Below are 19600 nucleotides of genomic sequence, written 5' to 3' on the forward strand. Positions count from 1 at the left end.
TGACAAATCCCCCCCCACACACTCACACTCTCCCACCTGACAAATCCCCCCCTCCCCTCTCCACTCCTCCACCTGACAATCCCGCCCCTGCCACCGCCTCCCCCCGCCTGTCCGAATTGGCGCTTCTGCCACCTCACCCCTCCGTGGCCTGCTCCTTCCACCGCAGCCCGCTTTTTTCCGTGCAGCCCGCTCCTCCCACCGCAGCTTGTCCCGTCCTGGCCCGCTCCTTTCACCGCAGCCCGCCCCTGCTCCTGGCGTGCTCAACCAATCAATGTGGAACAGGAGCGTGGGGCCGCTGCGACTGGCTGTTGTGCATGTACAACGCGTGCGCCACAGCCAGTCGCAGCGGCCCCACGCTCCTGCTCCAAGTTGATTGGATGAGCACGCCAGGAGCAGGGGCGGGCTGCGGTGGAAGGAGCGGGCCAGGACGGGACGGGCTGCGGTGGAAGGAGCGGGCCGGGAGGAGAGGAGCTGGCTGCGCGGTGGGAGGAGCGGGCCGCATCGGTGATTTTTTTTTTTTTTTTATTGTGCAACCCGGGCGGCCCACGGACTGGTAATCCGGCCAGCCCAGCGGGCATTTGCCCGGCTTGCCAGATTACCAGTCCGGGCCTGTCAGGGGGACTTGGCGAGTAAGACCAGCTAGGTTTGGGGGCATTTCATTTTTTTTGCTCTTGGGGGGAATACCCCTTTAAGTGTTAGGAACGGAGCCCAGCACCACAACTGATAGTTGCGGCAGCAGCCTGTCAACAAGGCACTGCTCCAAAGCCCATGTCATCCCATGGATGTAACTGTACGTCTATTTTGCAGCTCAGTTCCATTAAAGTGAATGAAACTAGGTTGTAATAGCACAGGTACGGTGCTGTTTTTAGAAGAATTAATTTTTTCTGTTCTTGGATAACCCCTTTCTACACCCACGTATCATGGTGTATGGCATGTGACCTCAGCTATTATGTTTACATATGGCAATGGATGTTTTCAGGCCAATATTTTTGATAACATATAGTTTGTGTTTCTATGCTTCAGCATTTTGGCATCACCAAGATCTTTGTGTGCCTTAAATTCTTGTTTAATCCAGAGACTCTTGGCAGTCACCTGTATGCTAAACACCCAGGTCTCCAGACTGATTATATGTACACAATAAACATTTGTAGCAAACAATCAGGAAAGAAGAAATATTGTTTGTGTTATTAACCTCTTAGGCTATATTCACACACCTGTAGTGCAATCCGCGACCACAGACCTGCAGCCCGCACTACAAATGTGCATCCGTAGTGCTCCGTGCTTCATGGAGCACTACGTTCACACTTCATTACCTTAGCGATCCGTGTCGCAAAAATGGTTCGCATTACAACATGTCCATTTTTTCTGCGGCACAGATCGTGGCCCCGTATACACGTACGGACGTGTGAACGGGGGCCAATGAATAACATTGGTTTTATGTTCTGTCCGCAATTGCATGCCCTCAATTGCGGACAAAACAATGGACGTGTGAATATGGCCTTAGGCCCCCCTCACCCATCTAGAAAATCAGCACAGAAATCCGTACGGATGTGCATCAGGAAAGCGTCTCAGCGTGCCAGAATTCTGGACAAAAATAAGGCAGGATCTACATCCTGACCTGTTTTCCGGAACAGACACCCTTCAGGAAAAATCCTGAAGGGTGTCTGTCACTAATGTACCCCTATGGTTCCAGACATGCATCCGGATTTCCTGATAAGAAATCTGGGCAAATTTTCTGGACGTGTGAAGGGGGCCTTAGGTGTCAGCAGAAGGTTCTTACAGCCCCTAAATGTAAACAAGAATGTATTTATCCATTGATCACACATAGAAGTCTTGAAATGCTTTGAAAAAAGGACCACGCCGCTGGGATCCTAGCGCTGGCGCTGACAGAGTAATGTAAAAAAAAAAAAGCAGTGTACTTGATGGTAGATTCGCTTCAATCTTTATTTTCATTGAATCTGCTTTTCTGTTCTTCCTAGGTTAAAATGTAAAAATATATTTTTTTAGTGATTCCTGAATCTCCAGTTATGTGCACCCTGTTTATGAAATGCTGGAATCGCTGGTGGCTCCTAGCACTATGCTAGATATTGTTAGAAAGCACTTTTGGCACTAAACAGCTGACACACTTGCTGTACAGTATAGGGCATTTAGTGCTATGGAGAATACAAACAGGAGTTAGAACAGAACAGTTTGTCCTCAGCACTGCTACACACACTTCCTCCACACACTAATGCTTCTCAGTACAGCCACTGAGTGTTAAAAGTCTCCATAGAGATTCTAGAAGAATTTGTGATTGGGGAGTACCCTGGTGTTACATAGGTGTTTCTTAGGGTGAAGATACTCATCCATCAAGTTCAGTCTTCCTTAATTGTTTGATCCTGAAGATATTTCCTTGAATTTCTTTCCGGCCTCACCCAGCTGTCTGTTTCTCTGAATCCGGTAATACATAATTAATTGACACATTAATTATAGGTCTCATTGCCATCGGATGCCAGATACACACAGATCAATCATACAATGAGGAGCTGTTCTCATATTCAGGTTGATGCAGTTTTTGAAGAAAGTCAGAAAGAGAGAAGACTTTACATCTTGTCCAGTTATGTTTCATTCCTGGCTTTGACTTCAAAAAATGCAGTTAAAAACCCTGAACATGGAAACACACTATAAAACTACTTCTGCCTGTAGGATATCAATCAATGTGTTGTATATTAAGTCATCCTGTTTATAAGGATAGACTTCTATAGACTTTAAAACAGGGATGGGGGACTTTTGGCCCTCCAGCTGTTGCAAAACTACAATTCCCATCATGCCCAATGCAAGGATACTGATTCCAAAGTCCTTTCTTGGAGGTGCGGCCCAGTTCCCGCGCATGGTGACTGTTTATTCCCAAGCACCGGCCCAGCATGAAGCACTGGGGGCAGGCTTGCTCATAACAAATATTGGGGTGGCGCTCTGCAGTGACCTCAGGCAAATATTCTTTAGAGGAGAAATTAATGCAGGGAGGGGATTGAAAGGACTGTGCAGTTATGTAGCGGCTGCACAGGTCTCTATATGTTAAAGCGCAACAAATTCAGAGCACTCTGTCCCATCAGTCTGTGATACTGTGTGAAGGGGCATACAGGACCCCTCCCTGGTCACAATTAGAGTCCTGGTCACACTTACAACCACTGGAGGTCCTAAAGCTACATTATTTTTATACCTTGTAAGGTAACTAAACTTTTTTTTTAAAATGTGTATACATTCCTCTTTAGAAAACCTTACATGCTACCCTTGTCTTTTGATCTGTATGCCCATTATCATAGATTCTCCCCACAGATTAACATATTGCCGTAAACCTTATTAACAACAACAATAATAATAATAATAATAATAATAATAATAATAATATATCCCGCTGCTACTCGTTACATTAACTGAGAAAATTTCTAATGAAGAGTTACAATGGCTTGGAGCCAGAGCTCCACTGTAACTAGACATAGATGTGACTATTGTAGCTGCTGCTTTACCATCTGGAGGAGGTCCTTAGGCTTGGAGTATGGAAAGTCTCAAGTTACATGATTTTCAGAGTAACATTTCACACAGCTAAGATGGCTGGAAGTGAGACCCCGCCACTTGGTACATCTATTTTATTGTTTTTAAAGTGAGGGATATGCTATCTGTATTCTGCCGTGTTTACATGTTAAAGCTATTAGGCACTGTGGTTACAGTATGTCATTTTATAAAGTTGCACAATCCAAAAAGAACTGTGCACAGGAACATGCTGTAACTTCTGATACGTATCAAAATTCCTCGAAAATGCCATACAGACTTGGCCAGGAAAACTGTTGGGATTTTCAGTGCAGACTTGTCCCAGATATGGAGCCCGTAAACCTGAGGCAGACCTACATGCTAGATATGACTGGTATTTATTAACCCCTTCACGGGGATGCAACTGAACATCCACTTTTGTGGTGCGTTCCCGCTCATGGACGTACAGTGCAGTGCTAGGATGAAATGGGAGCAGAAGCTGCGCTTGGATCCTGGCAGTTAACCCTATAGATGCTGCTGTCAATGCAATCAGAACATTTATAAGGGCTGCAAAGTGATTGCAACCGGAGGCCTCCCTTACAACCCCTGATGGTAACTATAACAAACGGAGGCCCGGGGCTGCGTGGGACATAATAGTGCTTTATACTAACAAGACCTGCTCTGCCACAGCTGCCAGATCCCGGGCCTCCTGCTTTCCACTGCTGTCGTCATTTTCATAACATTTGCTGATGTTGTGCTTCCATGCGAAATGATTGTTCAACATAGTGCATAGCATAGTGCTGTCTATGCTAAGCGGCCATTTCCGGTGGGAGCGCCACGTCAGTACATAATGTTATTATTTATTTTTAAAGCATCCTTGATTCCAGAGCACTATACAAAAAATTACATGACTAATGTAAATGGCAGACTGGGACATAAGCATAGAGGACCCTTCCCGCAAGGACTTACAAGGTGAGGGGATGGAGACAGTCGGTGAAGGAGCAGTCAGTCAGAGTGCGATGCAGAGTTATTGTCAGTTATAGCCTAGTTTTAAGATGTGGGTTTTCAGTTTGCTCTTGAGGGTCTTGATGGTGGGTGAGAGCCGGATGTGTTGGGTTAGTGGGTTCTAGAGTATGGGGGAGGCTCAGACAAAATCTTGGAGGCGGTTATGTGAGGTGTAGACAAGGGGAATGTTGTAAAGATGAGGACAGCGGGAGGCTCAGGAACAGGCAACTGCGGTAGAGTGGAATAGGTAAGTATACAGCACTGTTATGTCCCCTGCAGTATCTCAGATTATGAATTTATGCCAGACAGTCTCTTAAAGTCAATCTGTACCACATCCAACCCACCCCAAACCACTGCAGTCATTATCTAGTTGTCACCATGCCATGTCCAGTCCCAGGATCAGTGTTCCTCCTGGGGCCAGTATTATGGTTAAAAAAAAGCTTTATTCTGGCGGTGCTGTCTCTCTTTTTTTTTTCGGCATGCCCGTGGGCTGGATGGAGGCGGGGGAGAGAGGCTTAGGGCACTTATGCTTTAGGCCCCAATACATACAGTCATTTATAACTGTGGAGAGAAAGTATTAAAGGGGTAGTTAAAGGAGAAGCTTTCCAGATTCAGCTTCAGTGCAAAAACTTTATTCATTTTGCATAAAAAAAGTTACAGACACATTTAATGCTTTTTTAACACAGTTTATAGCCACAATTTTAAAATCAAAATACAATCAGTCATTATAATACACCTGCAAAGTGGAAAGAAAAATGTACATCAAAACACCTGTACAACTTAAAGAATCAGGTACATGGCAGTATGACCTTTACTTTACCGTGGTGCATGAACCATATCAATGAAGATATCAAATGTTTCAGTAACTTCTAATTATAGAAGATAATTGCCATAATTAGCATATCGTGTATAACCTGTTATTCTCCATAATTAACTTCCATATTAATGCTAACTAATGGAATTAGAACTATTCAATATGTACTTTTAACTTCATGTGTGTGTGTGTTTTTTTATTATACCTATTGTTTATGTGCATTTTATGTTGGTATCTTGCTTCCATAATTACAAGTTATTTTGAAACTTTTTACTTAAAATCATTTTTAATCCCATTTTACCATATGAAATATAAAATGCTTCCTAATCGGGCACAGGAAAAACTGGCAAAATAAGAACACAACCAACGACTGAAAGATCGCACTGCCGGGAGCAGCAGGAAAGAGCATTTTCATTACATTCAACCAGGGGAGGGCAGCTTTTCACCAAATTTTTGTACATGCAATTATATACTTAAAGGGGTACTACGGCTAAAATTCTCCTTTCAAATCAACTGGTATCAGTAAGTTATACAGATTTGTAAATGACTTCTTTTTAAAAATCTGTAGTCTGCCAGTAATTATCAGCTGCTGTATGTCTTGCAGGAAGGGGTGTATTCTCTTCAGTCTGACAAAGTGCTCTCTGCTGCCACCTCTGTCCATGTCAGGAACTGTCTAGAGCAGCTGTCTGAAATACCTCTTTGTATCTAGCTGATTAGATGCCATGGTCAATATTGACCATGGCATCTAAGTGGATAAAAGGCCAGGATCAGAGCAATCCTGCACTGTGAATGCGTGGCGGATGGCGTTAGGGTGTATATTAGTATCTTCTATTAATAGCTAATGTGAATTCTGTAATCATCTAAAAAATTATTCAATACATTTAGGTTAATGTCATGCAGGCAAGATATAAATATAAGCAATAATTATCACCATCTTTCATAAATGAATTACAATTAGAAAGACTTGAAAAACCTGAAAAGGTATTAGTCCAGGGAACAGCAGTGAAATTTAGGTCCAAAACAACATAGCCTCCGCTCTCTGTGGCATGTCACTTCATGGGCCCTCCCATAGACACACTGTTTGACACTGAGGCAGGCGGGATTCTGCTGAATTTGCTCAGTGTGAACAGGCCCTAAGTCTTTTCTGCCCTATTTTATCACTATCTTTTTGTAGGGGATTTCTCCAGAACTGGACACAGTATTCCAGTGTTCAGATCACTAAATAAATTATTGGTACATTATATACAAAAAATAACTTTATTCTAAGCTATCACTTTGTTATTTGTTGACTGAGTTTTCAGTTCTGTACCCGCTCATAATAGGAACTGAAGAATGCAAGGACAGGACAAGGTTAATAAACTGAATGACAGAAGAGAGTTACTCAGCAAGTCCATGTACAAGAAAGCATTACCATGTTTCCCCGAAAATAACACGTCCTCCTAAAATAAGACACCCCAGCTACTCTACCCACTAGTCTAAAGTAAAGCACCCCGCCACCCCAGACTCACCTAATCCCCTCTAATAATCCCACCTAATAAGCATATACACAGTGTTGTGATGCTGCTGGTAGCTGTGGTGGGCATCACCCTGCTCATGGTCTCCTGCTATTGGCTGGACAGACACACCTCCACCCCAGCTGACAATACAATAGGCTTCTATGACCTCAGTGTGTGGTGTGTCTGCAGACGCTGTGTACATCTAAGGGTGGTTTTATACTACTGAATTCACGCGGACAATGTCCGCGGAATTCCATCGGCCGTTTGCGCGCCTTTCCGCCGGCTCCATAGACACCATTCTATGGGCCGGCGTATTCCGCTATCCGCCGAAAGAAGTGACATGTCACTTCTTTCGGCGGATAGCGGAATACGCTGGCCCATAGAATGGTGTCTATGGAGCCGGCGGAAAGGCGCGCGGACGGCCGACGGAATTCCGCAGACATTGTCCGCGAGAATTCCGTAGTATGAACCCACCCTAACACGGTGACAGATCACACATCACACCAGTCTGATCCCTCCACCGGGGACTGAAAAATAGTCTTATCCCTGTATAAGGGGACAAGCATGGTATATACACACCTTTGACTTACTGCACACATTTATACATTAGTTTTTTTGTTTTGCTCTATGTCATTGTTAGTACACAAAGACCTTTGGGTCCAAGTCCAAACATATACTGTATATGTTCGGAAAATGGTACAAACGTACTCAGTGGCGAACTACTTTGGGGCATTTATGTCTGTAGGCCGTTCAAACCGATAATCGTTTAGTATAACATCACCTGTTGAAAGGCAGCGATCAGCTGACCTACTATTTCATAGGGGCGTAGCAGGAGCGGCGGCAGCAGACTGACGCTGACTTGAATGGGCTGCTGGAACGATCTAAGGATCCCCTCCTGCTGCTTAATTCTCACTATCTGATTCTGAGCGTATAATAGCACAGTGCAGGGAGCAGGGAATGAAGGGGAAGCAAATAATATCTCTATTTATCTTTAAAAGTCTAAGGATACAGAGCCATAATATAGTTCCCATGCCTCCATACAACTCTGTTCATACAGAGCTGTAATATGCTCTTCTGCTTTGCAGTGGCTTTTCTGCTTTGCAGTGTGAGGCTATGTTCACACAACGTATAGAGACCGGCTGTTCCGTCCAGATGTTCTTTTGGCCACAGGGTTCTGATACGGGCGCATCGGTGCGCGCGCGCATCACAACCTCCCATAGCACACAGTGAAGCGAGCGGCCGTACTTTTACATAGTGTGAACATAGCCTGAATATAGCCTCAGCATTTTTATTTTAACTCTTATTTAGCCTCAGCAAATTTAAAGCGAATATACCATCAGCTTTAAGTATTAGCCATGTATAGAACGGCGTCATCGCGGGGAAGACGGTGCCGGGGTCCTTTTTTTGAACGCAGCCCGGTTCCTGTGTATGACGCTGTTCTATTTTCGAGTATTGGGCCAGGGGTGAGGCACTGGAGGTGGGCCCCCAGTGGGAGGAAACCCCATCTCCTCTATGACACGGCTCCATTGATTCTAATGGAGTCGCGTCATAGAGGAGAGGGGGTTTCCTTCCACTGGGGGTGGGCCGGCCCACCTCAAGTGCTTCACCCCTGGCCCAATACTCTTCAATAGAATGGCGTCGCATACAGGAACAGGGCTGTGGTTCAAAAAAAGGACTGCGACACCGTCTTCCCCGTGATGGCGCCGTTCTATACATGGCTAATACTTAAAGTGAATGTACCTGATGAGTATGTAGTGTGTATAGCCTCAGCATTTATAAGGATGTGCTGCTCTGCAGTGAGTGTATATAGCCTCAGCATTTATAAGGATGTGCTGCTCTGCAGTGAGTGTATATAGCCTCAGCATTTATAAGGGTGTGCTGCTCTGCAGTGTGTATATAGCCTCAGCATTTATAAGGATGTGCTGCTCTGCAGTGTGTATATAACCTCAGCATTTATAAGGATGTGCTGCTCTGCAGTGTGTATATAGCCTCAGCATTTATAAGGATGTGCTGCTCTGCAGTGAGTGTATATAGCCTCAGCATTTATAAGGATGTGCTGCTCTGCAGTGTGTATATAGCCTCAGCATTTATAAGGATGTGCTGCTCTGCAGTGTGTATATAGCCTCAGCATTTATAAGGATGTGCTGCTCTGCAGTGTGTATATAGCCTCAGCATTTATAAGGATGTGCTGCTCTGCAGACTGCAGTGTGTATATAGCCTCAGCATTTATAAGGATGTGCTGCTCTGCAGTGTGTATATAGCCTCAGCATTTATAAGGATGTGCTGCTCTGCAGTGTGTATATAGCCTCAGCATTTATAAGGATGTGCTGCTCTGCAGTGTGTATATAGCCTCAGCATTTATAAGGATTTGCTGCTCTGCAGTGTGTATATAGCCTCAGCATTTATAAGGATGTGCTGCTCTGCAGTGTGTATAAAGCCTCAGCATTTATAAGGATGTGCTGCTCTGCAGTGTGTATATAGCCTCAGCATTTATAAGGATGTGCTGCTCTGCAGTGAGTGTATATAGCCTCAGCATTTATAAGGATGTGCTGCTCTGCAGTGAGTGTATATAGCCTCAGCATTTATAAGGTTGTGCTGCTCTGCAGTGTGTATATAGCCTCAGCATTTATAAGGATGTGCTGCTCTGCAGTGTGTATATAGCCTCAGCATTTATAAGGATTTGCTGCTCTGCAGTGAGTGTATATAGCCTCAGCATTTATAAGGATGTGCTGCTCTGCAGTGTGTATATAGCCTCAGCATTTATAAGGATGTGCTGCTCTGCAGTGAGTGCTTTTCCTGCATCAGATTACCCTGTGGTGTTTACTAGAAATACTACATTTCTAGAAGTGCAAATCAATGGAGACAACTCTGTGCAGACAGAGAGGCAGCAAAATACACTCAGTGATGGGCTCATAAGCTCAGGGTCACAATGGCCTTAAGTCAGGGCTATAAATCAACATTAGTACAAGATAAGTAATGTAGATTACAAGGACATTGTTCCACTGTGTCTAAATGTGAACCAATACCATACAGGCCTTTTCTCTGAACCCTTGGGCCCTATTACACGGAGCAATAATCTGCTGAATCAGGCCGATTCTGCAGATCATCGCTCAGTGTAATAAAATCGTCTGATCATGTCTTTATGATGAATCTCTAAAATATGTGTATATCTCTAAATCTCTGTATACGTTACCTCCCCACGCTCCCGATGTTCTCCCCGATTCTCCACACTCCCCGGTACAACTTCAGAGCCAGCTCTGCCCTGGAATCTCCATAGACCTGTTCTGATGTCATATTCAAACATGTCTCCATGGTTGTTGCAAAATGGTTCAGCCTAGAAAATCACTTTAAAACTTGGGGCCTTGTCAATCCTTGTTCACTAGAGATGAGCGAACCGGGTTCAGGTTCGAGTCGATCCAAACCCGAACGTTCGGCATTTGATTAGCGGGGGCTGCTGAACTTGGATAAAGCTCTAAGGTTGTCTGGAAAACATGGATACAGCCAATGACTATATCCATCTTTTCCACATAGCCTTAGGGCTTTATCCAACTTCAGCAGCCACCGCTAATCAAATGCCGAACGTTTGGGTTCGGATCGACTCGAGCATGCTCAAGGTTCGCTCATCTCTAAAGAGGACTTACCAACTCTCCCAGAAAAAGGGAGATTTTCTAGACTCCTGGAAAAACTTATTTTAGGTTGTGATTACATCCCAAAGCCAAGAAGCCTTACAACATTGTAGCTGGTGTGCTTGGGAGCAATGGGAAGTGCAGAATTAAAGGGATATTTCTCTGGTGAGACTAATATTTTATTTTCTACTTGTTATTATCTATTCAGTCTTTTCCCCTAGTTCTGAGTCTGCTTCTGTCTGCTAAAGACAAAAAACTGTATCTGAGCTGTTGGGTCCATCTCTGCTCTCAACCCCCTCCTCTCATTTCCCTTCCACGATGGCTGACGTAAACAAGTCCCTATATGCAACTTTCTAATGCTGGGAGGCATAATCACAATGAGTTAATTAGCAACTTTCTAATGGTGCGTTTACACAGGCAGATTTATCTGACAGATTTTTGAAGCCAAAGCCAGGAACAGACCATAAACAGGGAACGGTTAATAAAGGAAAGACTGAGATTTATCCTCTTTTCAAATCCATTCCTGGTTTTGGCTTCCAAAATCTGTCAGATAAATCTGCCTGTGTAAATGCACCATTATGCTGGGAGGGATAATCGCAATGAGTTAATTAGCAACTTTACCTCAGTTTAATCCTTCCATCATTACAAAGAAGCGACAAAGTTGCAGATACAGCCTACCAGGGACTTGTTTAGATCAGCTGTCTCGGAACAAAGGGGGAGGAGGGGGAGACGGAGAAAATAACTCTCTCACACAGATTTTTGTGTCTTCAGCAGAAAGCAGCAGCTTAGAACTGGGGGAAGGAGACTAAATAGATAATAACAAGTACGGAAGGAATTGTTAGCGTCACCATGGGCAGCAACATACAAAAAAGTTATGTTTGAGTGGAATACCCCTTTAAGGAAAGGTGACTACTTGAATGTCCAATTTGAGGTCTAAAAGGGGTAGTTTGTAGAGATGCATGCGACTCTGGCATGCTCAGCATGATCGCTCTGCGTTAATTACTGGTTGCTGACAAAGTTGCATGCAGCTCGAGGGGGTCCAGGAAAAGTTTAAATTTACTCACCGAAATTTCTTCTTTCTATGAGTCCGTAGGCAGCACAGGAAAACAATTGGGTTAACATGAGTTTCATCCTACCAGGCAGAAGAAACAAATGATTAAAGCATACACAGGTGACATATATTACCCTGATTACCATGCTATAAGAGGTCCCCAGAAAGCACACCACACAAGTTTATTATGCAGCAATAACAAAAATCGTTTAATAGGGCGGGATGCTGTGCTGCCTACGGACTCATAGAAAGAAGAAATTTCGGTGAGTAAATTTAAACTTTCTATTCGTCCTACGGCAGCACAGGAAAACAATTGGGATTGAACAGCAATCAAAGAAAAGGGAGGGTTTATGAAGAAGCAGCTACTTCCAGCACTCTTTTGCCAAAGGACGCCTCCTTGTTGGTGATCACATCCAACTTATAGTGTTTAATAAAGTTGTTGGGAGTTGACCATGAGGCTGCCCGGCAGATATCATCCAACGAGATTTGAGCCAGATGAGCCCAAGAGGTGGCCGTTGATCGGGTGGAATGCGCCTTGATCCCCTCCGGAGGTTGCAATCCTTGGTTGGAGTAACAGAAGGATATAACATCTTTCACCCATCTAGCCAAGGAGGCCTTGGACGCTGCTTTACCCTTGTTTGGACCTTGATATTGTATAAACAATGAATCAGAGAGGCGGAAAGGTTGAGTTTGCTGAAGATAGAACAAGATAATTCTCTTCACATCCAAACAGTGCAATCTCCCTTCTTCCATTCCTTGAGGATTCTCACATAATGTCGGCAAGAAGACTTCCTGAGAGATATTGGCTGGTGACGGTACTTTAGGGATAAATCCCTGTGATGTACGTAGTATCAGACAACCCTGGCTAACTCTGAGATATGGCGGCTTGCAAGAGAAGGCTTGTATTTCTCCAATTCTCTTCGCTGTCAAGATCGCAACCAGGAATAGAGCCTTCCACGAGAGAAGCTTGATGTCTGATTCTTCCATGGGTTCAAATGGATGTAGGGTCAACCCGTCTAGAACCATAGAAAGATCCCATGAAGCGATGGGCTTCTTCACCGTAGGCCGTAGGTTCTTCACTGCCCTGAAGAATCTTTTAATTAGGACTTGATTGGAAAACCGACCTTGGAAAAGATAATTGATAGCCGAAAAATTAACTTTTAAAGTATTATACTTTTAAGTTCTTCTTAAAGCCTTCTTGTAAGAACTTCAGCACCACTGGAACTGTCGGCGAGGTTACATTATTCTGAGAACACCAGGTATTGAAGATGCCCGCAATTCTGTCGTAGACCTTAATTGTGGAAGGTCTCCTGGAAGACATAAGAATGTCTACTACATCTTCAGCCAAACCTTCCTCTCTCATGGTCTGCCTATCATCTCCCAGGCGGTGAGTCTCAAGGTTTCTAGAGACGGATGGAGAAGACCGTTCTGACTCAGAAGATCTCTGCGCAGCGGAATCTCTTTGTATCTGCCTCTCGATAGCTCCCACGCGCGTTGAAACCACGCCCTTCTGGGCCAAAATGGGAGAACCACAATTCCATGAGCCTGATCCTCCTGGATCTTCTTCAAAACTATGGTTATCAGTGGGAGAGGTGGGAAGATGTATAGGAAGCGTCTGGACCAGCTGAAGGAGAGGCCGTCCAGCACCTCCGGAGAATCCCTCCTGTTGAGCGAGGCAAAAGTTGTTAATTTGCTGTTGTTCGCAGTTGCCATCACATCCATCTCTCGAAGGCCGAAATTCTTCACTATCCAGGCAAATGACTCCGGATGTAGACTCCACTCTGCTGGCTGAATCTGATGCCGGCTTAGCCAGTCTGCCGTGACATTGATGGACCCTTTGATGTGAACTTCACGGATCTCTAAGAGGTGATCTTCTGCCCAAGACATCAGGGCTTGGCACTCCTTCATCAACAGGGGAGATCTTGTTCCTCCTTGCTTGTTCACGTAGTAAACAGCGGCAAGGTTGTCCGACTGTATTAGGACACTGTGATTGGAGACTATGTGGGATAACTGAATTAGAGCCCTGTGGATCGCCCTCAGCTCTCTCAGGTTGGACGAGCACCGAGCCTCCTCTATGGACCAAGTCCCCTGCACCCAAACATCTGCAACATGAGCTCCCCATCCCTGCTTGGAGGCATCTGTGGTAAGTATTATTTGGGGAGCTTTGGACAGACTCTTCCCGCATGAAATCTTGTCTGCTCTCAACCACCACCTTAGGTCTTTCCGTGTTGCTGGAGAGAGAGAGAAAGGACTGTCCAGAGAAGACTGGTGACGATCCCACTGAGAGAGCAGGTCCTGCTGAAGGAGTCTCATGTGGGCTCTGGACCAGCAGACTGCCTCTAGAGATGAGGTCATCAGACCCAGAACTCTCATTCCCACTCGAATTGCAGGACATTCTGCGCAGAGAAGATCTGTGATGCTGCTGAAGAGTTTGTTCTCCCTCTCGGTGGAAAGAAAAATCTTCATGGCTACTGAGTCTAGGCGGAATCCCAGAAACTTGCATCTCCTGGAGGGCTGTAAGTTGGACTTCTCTAGATTGAGAATAAAGCCATGTTGTTGAAGCACTGCTATTGCCAAGTTGATATGTTGGCGGAGAAGCTCCTCTGATTGGGCTTTGATGAGCCAATCGTCCAAGTACGGGACGACGAAGACTCCTTGGAGTCTCAGGTGCGCTGCTAGGATGACCACTACTTTGCTGAAGACTCTCGGGGCTGAGGATATCCCGAACGGGAGACAAGTAAAACTGGAAATGTCGAACCGTCTTTCCTTGCCATATTGCCACTCTGAGAAATCTGCGATGGGCCTTCAGTATGGGAATATGCAGATACGCATCCTTGAGATCCAAGGTTGCGGCCCAATCGTCTTCCTGTAAGAAAGCTGTTACAGACCTGATCATTTCCATCCGGAAGTGTTTCGGAAGTATATACTTGTTTAGAAACGACAGGTCTATCACTAACCGCCAGGCTCCCTCCTTCTTGGGTACTGCGAAAATTTTTGAATAGACTCCCGATCGCTGTTGATGGAAAGGCACTTTCTCCAGGGCTCCTTTTTGAACAAATTCCTCTACTAGTTGTAGAAGAAGAGGCTTTCCTGGATTTGTGCAGTAGTGATTTGGGGGAAGATTGCCAAAGTCTATGGAGTAGCCTCTTGAGACTACTGATCTGACCCACACATCTGAAGTTGTTGTCATCCATGGAGAAGCAAAATGAAGCAGTCTTACTCCTACAGGGACATCTCTTCTGGCGTCATTGATCTTTTTCTTTGTTTTGAAAGGGCTTCTTCTTTTGTGAAGATGGCTGATAATTGCGTCTGTTACCGTACTTTGACTGTCTTCCTTGCTGGCTATATCTCTTATACTGGGGGGACTTCCTCTGCTGTCTCCGAAACTGCTGCAAGCCCTTCCTTTTAAGAGGACGTGGGAAGGCAACTCCTTTAGAAGAGCTTAGAGACTGTAGAATCTTCTCCAGTTGAGGACCAAAGAGACTAGCAGGTTGGAAGGGGAGAGAACAAAAATGACTTTTTGCTGGAACATCTCCTCCCCACTGTTTAAGCCATAGAGCCCTTCTTGCTATTGTAGAGGTGGCCATGATTTTGGAGTTGAATCTGATAGAATCAATGGGGAAGTCTGATAAAAATTCAGCTGCTTTCTTCATATCCGGAAGAGAGCGCAATATTTCCTCTCTAGGGACCCCTTGAGAGAGATCCTTGGTCAGCTGGCTTAACCATAGGCGAAGCGCTCTGGCTACTGGCACTGTGGCAATCGAGGCTTTACAAAACGTAGCTGCTGTAGCATAAACTCTCTTTAAGGCGGAGTCTGCCTTTCTGTCCATCGCATCTGAAAGAAGAGAGGATTCTTCTGCAGGATATTCTGATCTTTTTGAAAGACGGGCTACTGGCTGATCCACTACAGGAGGATTTTGCCACTCCTCCGACACCTTGGGCTCCAGCCTATACATTGCCCTAAAATGAGAGCCTGGATCCATCTTTTTATCAGGTTTCTTCCAATCAGCCTGCATAAAGTCCATTAGCAGAGAATGAGAGGGAAGAACTGCATTGTCTGTTTTAGGAAAACAGAACAGCGCCTCATTCTTGGGTAGGCTCGAGGAGGCTGGTTCCATTTCCACTGTCTCCTTAACACTGTCAATGAACTGTGAGGTTTTATCTTTATTAAAGAGGTAAAGATCCTCTGAGATCGCCCCATAAGTCTTGCTGGAATAGTAATCTGACTCCGTATCTGAGTCTTGAGAGGTAGAAGATGGCTCCTCAGAAGAGACTAAAGTAATAGAGTCCTTTCTGGATTTCTTACTGGATGGTACTTGTGAGGTCACCTCGGCAAAGGCAGATGATAGCTGGCCTTTAAACCAGCCAAAGAACTCTTTGGCCTCATCCTGAAATCCAGTGCTCCCATGAGAAGAGCAATAGGTGCAAGTATCTCGCTCGCAATCATCTGGTAGAGGTTGTATACATTTGGAGCAGAGTCTATGTCTCTCCTTTCTTGAGTGCTTTCTGGACCTATTTCCTTCAGCCATCTAGAAGAAAAAATATCATAGTGAGATTTTTTAATAGAGCCAGGTAACAAATGGGAGCCACAAAGACCTCCTTGTACCTTCTGTGATCACCGGAGGTGCTGCCTGACAGAGAGCTGCAACCTCCTACTAGGAGACTCACAGTTTAAATGAGTTGCGGGATAAACATTGCCGTGCGCATGCGCCGGAATCGCCCTTGACTGCGCCTGCGCCGCCCGCGTCATCTTGAACATTATTAGGAAAAGCACAGCGCATGCGCCGGATCCACACTCCGACTGCGCCTGCGCCGCCCACGTCCGCCAATGAGAGACAAACCGGCCTAACAAGGACGTACTCACAGCAGACGCGCGGCGTACTCTGTCAGGGATGTCCGCAGAATCACCGACAGATGGGACATGCTGTAAGCTGCCAACTCACCCGCATGGAGACGCCAGATGGTCCCGCTGTATCCGGCTTCCGCTTCTTCCTTGCAGCTGCGGTGAGTGAATCAGCTCGGGTAAGCAACCGATCCTGATGAGGAAGCCGGCATTTAGGGAGCTAATACAGGGGATATATACGGACACCGTATACAGAGCCACCTGATAGCTTATAAAGATGGCCAGCTAGAGTAAGAAGGCCAGAGCTTTACCCCGTGATAAGATAGCCTGGACAAACCGAGGCCAGAGCTTCCATAACTTATACTCCTGTATATATAAGTTCATATTATAGGGGAATTGAACATGCAAGGCATGAACAGAGCCCATTAAAAGGTACCTAAAGAAAAAAAGGAAAATTAACAGTAGTTAGAAACAATAATAGGGACATACACAACTGCCTTCTGCCTTGCAGAAGAAACAAAAAACTTGTGTGGTGTGCTTTCTGGGGACCTCTTATAGCATGGTAATCAGGGTAATATATGTCACCTGTGTATGCTTTAATCATTTGTTTCTTCTGCCTGGTAGGATGAAACTCATGTTAACCCAATTGTTTTCCTGTGCTGCCGTAGGACGAATAGAAACATGGATACAGCCTCTGGCCTATGGCTTTTTCCATGTTTTCCAGGGCTCCCTAGGGCTGGATCCCACTTTGCAGCCACTGGTATTCCAATGCTGAGCGATCTCACTCGATCTAAGGTTGCGCTCATCTCTAGTAGTTTGCAGTATACAAACAGGGAGGGGTCTGGCATGGTGTCTGTATTTTTTAAACAGTCCTTTAAACAAGATTTTGGTTTGGTTTCTATAGCATGTGTGGTGCGTTTTTTTAGTAGGGGGTTTGAAAATCTAGGGGAATTGCAAATACGAATGCATTGTTGCCAATAGATGAACGCAACTCGAATTTTCCAGGAATTCAGGGCTGCATTTAAATGGTAATAAATCGCTCTGGTTTGGACGTATCCAAGCATGCTGGAGTTGTGCTCATCTCTAGTCACTAAGATATGCCCTGATTTTACACTGTGGTTATTATCATAGAAATCATTATTATCACACCAATTATTTTCACCAGTTTCACCTGTAAAAACGGACCAAGAACGGACTGCTCAGTTGCTGCTTGCTATATCGCACCCCATCGGTATAGTGGAAATAAGGTAAGTTCTTTCCTTGCACCTGTTATATGGGGGCAAACTGGACAACCCCCTTCCCGAGTGACAGGCGCTAGAAGATGATCCATATGGTGCTGCTAAACTCCATATTGTGTATGGAACCCTGTAACAGATGTCACTTGTCAGAGAATTTATTGTTATGTTATGTAATATCCAATTGCTTATATAACGCAACATATTTCAGTGTCTTGTACATTAAGGTTGGGATTTTAAAGCTTATGAACTGATGTTTCATTTTCAAGTCTTAACCCTTTGAGGACCAGGCCCAAAATGACCCAGTGGACCGCGCAAATTTTGATCTTAGTGTTTCCGTTTTTCCCTCCTCCCCTTCTAAGAGCTCTAGCACTCTCAGTTTTCTATCTACAAGCCATGTAAGTGCTTGTTTTTTACAGGAATAGTTGTACTTTGTAATGGCGTCATTCATTTTACCATAACATGTATGATGGAATCCCAAATATATTATTTATGAAGATATAAATTGGTGAAATCGCAAAAAAGAATGCAATATGGTAACGTTTGGGGGGTTCCTGTGTCTACGTAATGCACTATATGGTAACAGCGACATGACACTATTATTCTATAGGTCAGTCCGAACACAACCATATGCAGGTTACACAGATTCTCTAATGTTATATATTTTTTTTTTTATGAAATCCGTTTTTTTGCCAATTAAATATTAATAAAATGGGCCTATTGTGACGCTTATAACGGTTTTATTTTTTCACCTATGGGGCTGTATGGGGTGTAATTTTTTCCGCCATGATCTCTAGTTTTTATTAATACCATATTTGTGAAGATCGGACGTTTTGATCACTTTTTATTGATTTTTTTTAATATATAATGTAACATAAAATCGGTAATCTGCGCACTTTTTCCCCTCTTTTCGTGTACGCCGTTTACCGGTCGCAATGACGCTTGTTATATTTTAATAGATCGGACAATTACGCACGCTACGGTATATTATATGTTTATCTATTTATTCATTTTTATATGTTTTATTTATATAATGGGAAAGGGGGGTGATTTAGACTTTTATTGGGGGAGGGGTTTTGGGGTAGTGTGTTAGTGTTTTGAACTTTTATTTTTTTACACATTTGAAGTCCCTTTGGGGGACTTTTACATTCACTAGTTTGATTTTTACACTGATGAATGCTATGCCATAGGCATAGCATTGATCAGTGTTATCGGCGCTCTGCTCATTGAGCCTGCCTGTGCAGGCTCAGTGCAGCAGAGCGCCGATCGGACCGCATGGAGGCAGGTAAGAGACCTCCAGCAGTCCGTTTTACCGATCGGGACCCCCGCAGTCACACTGCGGGGGTCCCGATCGGTAAGTGACAGGGGACTCCCCCTGTCACTTACACTTAAACGCTGCGGTCGCGCCGCGATCGCGGCGTTTAAGGGGTTAATGACACGCGGCAGTGCGATCGCTGCAGCGTGTCATTACCGGTGAGGTCCCGGCTGCTCACTGCAGCCGGCCCCCACCTCCTATGAAGCGCGGACAGACTTCTGGGGACAGACTTCCATGACGTAACCCTACGTCCAGGGTCGTCTAGGGGTTAAAGGGGTACTCCAGCAAAAATCTTTTTCTTTCATATCAACTGGTTTTAGAAAGTTATATAGATTTGTAATTTACTTCTATTTAAAAATCTCAAGTCTTCCCATAATTATCAGCTGCTGTTATTTCCTGCAGGAAATGTTTTCTTTTCAGTCTGACACAGTGCTCTCTGCTGACATCTCTGTCCAAGACAGGAACTGTCCAGAGCAGCAGCAAATTCTCATAGAAAACCTCTACTGCTCCGGACAGTTCCTGACATGGACAGAGGTTGCAGCAAAGAGCACTGTGTCAGAATGAAAAGAAAACACCACTTCTCACAGCAGCATACAGCAGCTGATAAGTACTGGAAGACTTAAGATTTTTTAATAGAAGTAAATTACAAATCTATATAACCTTCTGAAACAGTGCATTTTTCGGTTGTCAGCGAGCCAGGGGGGTGCG

At 44.7% G+C, this 19600-nt stretch overlaps 1 protein-coding gene across 4 annotated transcripts in view; it reads left to right on the forward strand.

Annotated features, from left to right (window-relative positions):
- CCNI (cyclin I) overlaps positions 1 to 19600 on the forward strand; it is a 77666-nt gene that overhangs the window by 21951 nt on the left and 36115 nt on the right. For 2 of the 4 annotated variants that reach the window (XM_069976720.1, XM_069976719.1), the window contains exon 3: positions 17508 to 17589. The exons of the other annotated variants lie outside the window; for them this stretch is intronic. In XM_069976720.1, coding sequence (XP_069832821.1) covers positions 17508 to 17589 — 82 coding nt within the window. The remainder of the gene's footprint in view (positions 1 to 17507; positions 17590 to 19600) is intronic. 4 annotated transcript variants of the gene reach the window in all.

The sequence above is a fragment of the Dendropsophus ebraccatus genome, chromosome 7, assembly GCF_027789765.1.
Source record: "Dendropsophus ebraccatus isolate aDenEbr1 chromosome 7, aDenEbr1.pat, whole genome shotgun sequence".
Taxonomy (NCBI): Eukaryota; Metazoa; Chordata; class Amphibia; order Anura; family Hylidae; genus Dendropsophus; species Dendropsophus ebraccatus.